Here is an 8139-nt window from a genome sequence, read left to right as displayed (position 1 = left end):
AGCGTGCGGCTGTGTGGCCCCCACGGTTGGGTGAGATCGGTTGGGGTTGGTTGGAAAGAGGAACGATGATCCACATAGCAGTGCGATTCAAATGACCTCAGTCACCCTTCAATATACCCGAAAGACCTCTCCATCCCTTCTCTCTCTTCACACCACTCCCTTATTCGATGGCAATCCTGCAATAAGAACCTTCTTTTCTTTCTGACAATCTTTTCCAAAGAGGTGGATGAGATGGATTCCACATGTGGTCGACATCATCGTCCCCATTATTAATACCTCTTCTGCTACTGCTGCTTCTGCTCATTTTGTATGTTCATCCCACTTGAGATACAATGGAGGAGAGTCTTCCTCCCGGCTTTAGGTTCCACCCCACCGATGAAGAGCTCATCACTTACTACCTTTCGAGAAAGGTGACGGAGTTGGGCTTCGCCACTGCAGCCATTGCTGATGTCGACCTCAACAGGTGTGAGCCATGGGATCTGCCGGGTACTCATCTTTCTCGTGTTCCTTCTTCACCTGTCGCTTGTGTGAATTCTTGAGTACCTGTTGTTGAAGAGAACGTGTCCGGTGATCGAGCTTTGCAGGGAAGGCTAGCATGGGGCAGAAAGAGTGGTACTTCTTCAACCTGAAGGACCGCAAGTACCCGACCGGGCTTCGGACCAACCGAGCGACAGACGCCGGCTACTGGAAGACGACAGGGAAGGACAAGGAGATCTTCCACCGTGAGGTGTTGGTGGGCATGAAGAAAACCCTAGTGTTCTACAAGGGAAGGGCTCCCAAGGGCGAGAAGACAGGTTGGGTGATGCACGAGTACAGGCTCCACACCGGCTTCCCCTACAACGGCACCAAGGTCTTCCCCACCCAACCTTTCGGAACAGCAGTGACGTTCGTCATAGATTACGCTCATCGTTTTGTGTCTTTGTTTTGAGTCAGGAGGAATGGGTTGTGTGTCGGGTTTTTAAGAAGAGCTCGGCGGGGAAGAAGCCTCAACCAGACTTGCCTGCGCTGCTGGAGTCTCCATGCGAGCTTGCAGGACTAATTAATGGCGTGCAGACAAACGAAAGCATGTACCACAGCAACAGCATGTTGGACGTGAACATGTACATGAACTGGGTGTTGGCTCCATGGGCATCAGGATCGTTGGGTGCAGGTTTCGCACCGACTCAAGCAATTTTGAGGGCACTGCAGTCGTATGGGCATAAACAGCCAGAGGGCATGGAAACAGCAAGTTTAAGCTCTCTTGTGGGACAAGGAGATGCTATGTTGGGAAGTGGCTCGAGATTGAGCTTCCCTGCCTCTTCATCTACACGTGCGGATTGTGCAGCAGGGCAACAACAGATGCAGTCATTCGACCAAGGATCGAATTGGAGAGGTTATTGAGGATTGCCATTGTAGGAAGAACACAAGTGCTACTTCATTTCAGAATTCAAGCTCAATAAATATGTAATCTGTTGCACAGTGTCTATATTGCCCAGACGTAAAGCTACCGAGGCTAAAGGAGCCCATCTATTGTTCCATTCATATGCAACAAGGAACTCCATCATCAACAATTCACAACACAAGAGGACACAACAAAAATGACCTTTACGCCTGTAAACATGCCATTGCACAAGGTGACAGCAGCAAAGTACCAATTCACCTACCTGCACATTTAAAGGAAAGTAGAAGAATTGCATCCGACTAACAACGAATGCAAGGGTGATGGACTTTGTCCAATATAAGGTATTGTATTGATCAAATGAACCATGCAGCTCGATAACACGTAGTTTGATTTTGGCCCTTGCTCCAACCCAACCTACACAGACAGAAGAGCAAAGTTAACGATTTAAGCATGATCCTGGTGTCACTTGTATCTTATAGAAACCATATAAAGCATCCAGAATTACCATCTAATTGCAGTTTGAAAGACCTAACTATAGTGCAATCATTTCTCCTTTTTTTTTTATCTTTACCAATTGTTTAAGCATTTTAGTAATGTATGCTTTACCGATTGACCATTTCATTCCCATTCATATAAACTGATTATAACGAAAAACTATTCTCATTCACACAGTCAACAAGTGGGTAAGAAGGGCTTGCCGACTACCATTATGTAATGCTACCATCTTATACTATTTTTTTTTTTTTTGCCTTTTTATCGATAAACAATTCAAAGAAACATAATGTTTTGCTGTACCTGATGAATGAATATTTGAGATATGCTACCGTTAGGTCCCAAAATTGGTGCCACTGCACTGTTAGGAATATTGGATAAATGAGATACCAAGCACTTTGTAGCATGTATGTGATCAAGAACGATATCAACAATTCAACTGACGCTAGCTGATGATGGAAATTAGAGAGTACTAAGTGTCATAAGATATTTTATGCGATTAAACAAAAAAATAGAAAAGAAGACAAACTAACAAAGCACCAATATGGAATTCAATAAAAAGTAAAGAATTTTAAAGTTAAAACATGCTAACTTACTAAATAAAATGACAAGATTTTTTCTATACACTTGTACATAATTATAATTATAATATATGACAAAGGAAAAATCTAAACTAATATATCCAACTAAATCTATCTAACAAAACAGAACATATCCAAAAGTTTCATATATGAAATGCTCATAGGTCATTGTCTATATTTGCACTAACATGAACTTGCACATGTTCACTTTTCCATCTAATCACTTTGGTTGGGTGCTAGTATGCATAATCTATAGTGAAAAGTCACACGTTAAATATCGACCTTTATAACTTCATTCAAGTGAGCATATATCATGTCATATATATAATATTTCAAAATCATGAATATAAGATATTTAATGACAAACCCTTCATCCTATAACTTCTTTAACAAATATAATCATACATAGCATATGCACAATAAGGATGTAAATTTCTACATCGAAATAATTAGAAATACTTATATGCACATGTAGAAAGAAATGGTACAGAGGTGTTATATAAATCTCATATTTTGGTGTATAGAGGTGATACTTGTTGAATCTCAGATTTTGATGATGAATTCAATTTATAGCGTTTATGATTTAATTTACATTTTGAGTATTTGCCCAAGAAGGGAATGGAATGACGGGGACAAGTCTGAACAAAATTAATAGCTTAGCTCAACCACTTTCTAATTGCGGTGCAATTTGGATTCATGGGTTCAAACATTGAACCCAATCATATGGCCACCCGACTCAAAGCTCGTGGTTGGACGCTTTCATGGATTTAGCTCTTGGTTTAGACGGTAAAAATTCTTGGGCAAATACTAAAAAAAAAAATCCTCCTCTTTTATGAAGGTACCTCATTTTTATTTTTATTTAAATATTTTTATTTCTTATAATTCATAACATAATCTCTTGACAACAAAAGCATATACATTATCCCTTAGGAAAGATCGACAGGATGAATCAATTATCTATGTTACGAATCAATCTGATTCTTTATGTATAAAGTTTATAGTTTCATTTACAACATACATATAGTTGTAATTGTCAAGTTGAAAAATTGATTAGGAGTCAATTAATTTCATATTTCATATTTGTCTCTAACCAATATACTACACAAAAATTTAAGAATTTCAGTATATTGAGGAGCACATCTAGAGGAGCCTTTAGTAGTATGATTTCAGAATTATTGTGATAGAAGATGTATATTAATGTTAAAGATAAATATATACTTTTTTGATCTTAATGAAATCATATAATGTCATATTCAGGGAATATGCAACGATAATAACATGGTTTGCAATGTTTAGAGGATAATTTTATACCAATCATATGATGTCAAAATGTTAGACAAATGGTGCCTCGTTATCGGCTACATGACAAATAGGTGTCCGTCATATAATAGCTACATGGTAAGTGATGGTCATGTAGTGCGAAGAGGTTAGCTATATGGTAAGTAGATGTCGACCACGTTACACTAACTATATGACTATAGGTGTCGACAACGTAGCACCATAGTGTCAATACATTTGGAGTAAGTGTGGATCACATGGCATCAAGGTATTGATTAAGTTATCATTTTACTATAAGTGTTTTTGGCATTTCCACGAAAAAATGATTTATTAAAAAATACTATAATTTAAGCAAAAAAATTATTTTTATATAAAGGGTAAGCGACAAAAATAAAATTTAAGCTTAGTACCTTATAATAAATAGAGCAATCGATAATTTTAAATATATCCTTATATGTAAAGTTAACTCATATATATAAAAATAAGATTTCAAATATAAATTTTTATTAGTTTAGAATCAAGAACAATCACGTAGGAAGACTTTGTATGCCAGTTCAAATATTTTTAAATAGAGTGGAATTGGACTGATTCCAATCCATGGGGTCTACGGACTATATAAATTGTATCGTCAGGAGGACATTTTAGGTATTATGAGAAAAGAGGGGACGAAGAATTCACCCAAAATTCATTTGATGTATGTATACTTTTTCCACACAAATTATTACATGTCGAGAAGACAATTTCTGAAGCAGACAATTAATTCTTGATTTGCTTATTCTCTACGGATGCATCTGAGAGACACATCATTCACTGCTACTGCTTGGGCTTGTGTTCCGGCCTATGAGTAAACTCGAAGTCGATGTGCACGAACGCACGCTCCACTTCCGGCAGCTGCTCCACCTTCTCTTGCAGCGTCTCGCCGATGTCATGCGCCTGACTCAACGGCATTTCCGCCGGCAACACTATATCCACTTCCGCGAAGTAGTGCGACCCGAACGTATACGCTCTCACCGTGTCGATGTGCTTGATCTGTTGATGGTGATTCCAGATGAGGTACGTCAACTTCGCCAAGAAGTCCGGCGGCGCCGTTCTTCCTATCAACAGCCACACGTTTTCCACCACCGTCTTCGCCCATGAGCAGATCGTATACACGGCTATCTGCATCACCAAGAAGAAGACCGCCTCCACCATTAGATCTCTCTGCAACCCGTTACAGGTCAAGTTTGGGCTGCCAGAATGAGACACACCAATATAGCACCGATTGGGTCCATCCACCAGTAGAATTTGACTGCAAGTATAGAAGCTACTAAACCGATGGAGTTGGTGATGACATCGAAGAAGTGATCCTGTGCATAAGCTCTCACGATCTCGTTCTTGAAGCTACGGCAGTAAAGCATGAGGAAGAACTTGACGACTGCAGAAGAGCACATGCTGCCCACCATCCATAGCTCTTTTGCATGATCGAAGGTAGGGTGTTCCTGCAACAATTAGATTGAGCAGAGTCTCACTTAACTGCAGCAATCGATCGATGCATACGTACCCTCGTGATGAGTTGTCTGCCAGATTCTAACAAGACTTGGAGACCAAGAGTGCCCATCACAGAAGCGAAAACAACAATACCCTGCATGATTGGAAACTGCCATTTTAAATTCGATGGAGGCTGCAAGGATTATTAAGTCGATCAAAGACGGAGACTTACCACAGGTTGCATTCGGTTCTTGCCGATGGGGTAGCTGTACTGGTTAGGCTTCTTCATGGCATATGCGGTGAACCAAAGGATGAATCCTGAGAGAAGGTCCAGAAGAGAATCCAGAGTTGAAGCGATCACCGCCAGGGATTTGCTTTCGATCGATGCTAATACTTTGGATGCGAAGAGGATTAAGTTGGCTATGTTTGAGAGGTTGATGGCAAGCCTTTCACTTTTGGCCAAGTCTTTTCTCTCTTCCTAAGAGACCAAAACCCAAAACATGAATCTGTATTTATGTTTAAAAGTATGCAACAGTGAACCCAAGAATTCAACTATTTTCTTTTATTTACATAATAATCAGAAGATGAATGAATTCACCTGTGTGGGAGCTCCGGCTAGACAGCCTAATTCAGCAATGGTTTCCATCTCACTGAATCCCTGGAGGAGATTTCCTTGCTTCTTGTAGTATTTTGCAATTTTTCTGTGTTTGCCTTGAAACATATGGAAGATGATAGATTAGTGTTTAATGCAAAGCATACCGAGGAAGAAGAGATCAATGAGTATGAAACTATTATCTTAGTCCTTCTTTCAATCAATCTATAATCACATTTAACACCGAAGAAGTCAAAGAAAAAGTTGTTTGATATCAATGTAATAAAATTTGGGTCATCTGATGCATTATATTTGTCCTAAATTGACTTTACATCTTTGCTTAGGTTTCATCGAGCATCAGCAGACTCTTCTTCAACAGGATTTTTTAGATGGGAGATTGATATAATAATCCTTATTATAGTTTGAAATCATTGTTAGATTATAGTTTCTTAGTATGACGCAGGGAAGAAGCTTCCAGGCACCTTCGAAATGTAAAAGAAATTGATGAAACAGCATGTAATCTATTGAGAGGTCTTCTTTCCAGGAAAGAAGTCTTTGTCTTGTTCACGCTGATCTCCGTTCAGAATGATGACGAGCTGCTATTAATAATTCCTTTGTCTCTCTTTCTTTCCTCGGGAAAGTATAAGGTGATGAAAGTCGACTGCAATTACTATTTCCTTGAGTTTGGGAGACACCTCGACGATTGTGATTCAGTAATTTTACAGGAAAAGCAGAAAACATGAAGATTGCTGCTAATTATTAATGACTACATGCGGCATGCTTTCTTTGGATCCCACTAAATAATTATTTACAGACATGGGCCGATACATTTACGTTCATCTCAGCATCCACATATTGTCTAATTCAATCCTCGTTTTTTTTTTACTTGTTTAGTTGAAATTGTATCCACCTAACTCTGATACTATATTAGTAATTAAATAATGATGAGTTAGAGTTAGATTGATCACGATTAATATATATCAAATCAGATACTAATTTAACCTAAAAATTAAAATTATTAGGTCATTTCTCAAATTTAATACATGTACTGACTCTAATCAAATCAAAGGAGAGGGAAGAGATGAAACACATCACATTATATATATATATATATATATATATATATATATATATATATATATATATATATATATATATATATATATAAAGCTGTCTCCTAAACATCTCAATATCTAGACAGATGGCTTCCATTTCAGGCCTTTGCAGATATACGCAAATTATGCAGCAATCAATTAAGCATAAAACAAGCGCAACACTCTGGAAGAGATCATCGTAGCCTTTGCAAGATATCCATCAAAAGAGAGAGGAGATGAGTTACCATGGAATCTCCGCAACACTCTGGAAGCCAGCGGCGGGTCCTTTTTGGCCGCCTCCTGTATCGCGAAGTCGTTCACGTTAAGCCTCCAGCTCGGTGTGGCCGCCACCATCGCCGCTGCCGAGTCTCCTTCCTCCCTCAGAGGAGACAGGAGCTCGGTTCGGTAGTCCATCGACTCGCTCTGCAGCTCCAGCGCCATGGTGATGACCAGACTTCGACACCTCCCGCAGTTGGCTCAGAAGACAGCATCCGTGAGCATTTATTTATATGCCGGAGAAGGTCAGTGGAGTGGTTAATAGGGAGGCGGAAGTAATCGAAATCTATTGGGTCTGATGACGAGCGATCTCATGTAGGTTGGTTTTGCTGATGAAAGGAAACAGAGGAACGTGGAGTGGTTTAGGCTTCGGCTGGTGGGTGACACGCACTCGTTTCTGCTGCTCACGAAATCAAAAGCGTCTGGCAAGGATGCCGCAATCTTCGTCTCAAGACAGCATAGTGCATGCAGCAAGACATCAGGCCGTGAGGAATAGTTAAGAGAGATTGGCACCTTTACATGAGCCAACGAATTGCTTCAGAAATATAAAAGCCAATGATAGAAAAGCCAATCTGTGATTGGTCATTGACTTTTCTTCCGGGATTCTTTCTCCATTCGAGCTTAGAATGGCAAGTTTCACCCCTGGATTGGTGGAACTTCGATGAATGCACCCAAGTCAGAGGAAGTTGCCACAGTCAATGCCTTAATCAGCTTGAGGGGAAACCTTCAACTGTGAAGCTGATCATAATAAACATGAAGAGAGAGCATGAGACTTGGAAAAAAGCACGAACTCCAGCAAACCTGCTATCGCTGAGTTAGTAGATTGATCAATATCTGCAATCCATCATATTAATCATCTGCAATCAAAATGCCATTCCTCGGTGGGAATCTCAATAAGGAAACCATTGTCTTTTATCATTTTATTCTTTTTCCTTCTCAGAATAAAATCTATTATTGGTATGATCAGAACCGTTCACA

At 39.6% G+C, this 8139-nt stretch overlaps 2 protein-coding genes across 2 annotated transcripts; one reads left to right on the top strand and one right to left on the bottom strand.

Annotated features, from left to right (window-relative positions):
* The first annotated feature begins 265 nt into the window (after positions 1-265).
* On the top strand, positions 266-1458 carry LOC135589078 (NAC domain-containing protein 79-like). Its single transcript, XM_065081385.1, has 3 exons — positions 266-486; positions 585-850; positions 934-1458. The coding sequence occupies exons 1-3, from the start codon at positions 333-335 to the stop codon at positions 1378-1380; spliced, it is 867 nt and encodes a 288-aa protein (XP_064937457.1). The 5' UTR covers positions 266-332; the 3' UTR covers positions 1381-1458.
* Positions 1459-4395: 2937 nt separating this feature from the next.
* On the bottom strand, positions 4396-7637 carry LOC103994927 (metal tolerance protein 7). The gene is made up of 6 exons (XM_009415390.3): positions 7131-7637; positions 5798-5910; positions 5432-5677; positions 5273-5353; positions 4980-5210; positions 4396-4890 (listed from the first exon to the last, which is right to left on the bottom strand). The coding sequence occupies exons 1-6, from the start codon at positions 7324-7326 to the stop codon at positions 4546-4548; spliced, it is 1212 nt and encodes a 403-aa protein (XP_009413665.1). The 5' UTR covers positions 7327-7637; the 3' UTR covers positions 4396-4545.
* Positions 7638-8139: the final 502 nt, after the last annotated feature.

Source organism: Musa acuminata, chromosome BXJ1-8 (genome assembly GCF_036884655.1).
Source record: "Musa acuminata AAA Group cultivar baxijiao chromosome BXJ1-8, Cavendish_Baxijiao_AAA, whole genome shotgun sequence".
NCBI lineage: Eukaryota > Viridiplantae > Streptophyta > Magnoliopsida > Zingiberales > Musaceae > Musa > Musa acuminata.
Note: the sequence above shows the minus strand (reverse complement) of the source record. Positions and strands in the feature narration are given on the sequence as shown.

What these genes read in the sequence shown, in the direction of transcription:
- LOC103994927 (XM_009415390.3), bottom strand. Translation starts at nt 7,326, where the DNA reads ATGGCGCTGGAGCTGCAGAGCGAGTCGATGGACTACCGAACCGAGCTC. An exon ending in AGTGTTGCGGAGATTCCATG is followed by an intron (nt 5,911 to 7,130) that starts GTAACTCATCTC and finishes ATATGTTTCAAG; the next exon opens with GCAAACACAGAAAAATTGCA. An exon ending in GCAGACAACTCATCACGAGG is followed by an intron (nt 5,211 to 5,272) that starts GTACGTATGCAT and finishes TAATTGTTGCAG; the next exon opens with GAACACCCTACCTTCGATCA.
- LOC135589078 (XM_065081385.1), top strand. Translation starts at nt 333, where the DNA reads ATGGAGGAGAGTCTTCCTCCCGGCTTTAGGTTCCACCCCACCGATGAA. An exon ending in TGAGCCATGGGATCTGCCGG is followed by an intron (nt 487 to 584) that starts GTACTCATCTTT and finishes CGAGCTTTGCAG; the next exon opens with GGAAGGCTAGCATGGGGCAG. An exon ending in TCCCCTACAACGGCACCAAG is followed by an intron (nt 851 to 933) that starts GTCTTCCCCACC and finishes GTTTTGAGTCAG; the next exon opens with GAGGAATGGGTTGTGTGTCG.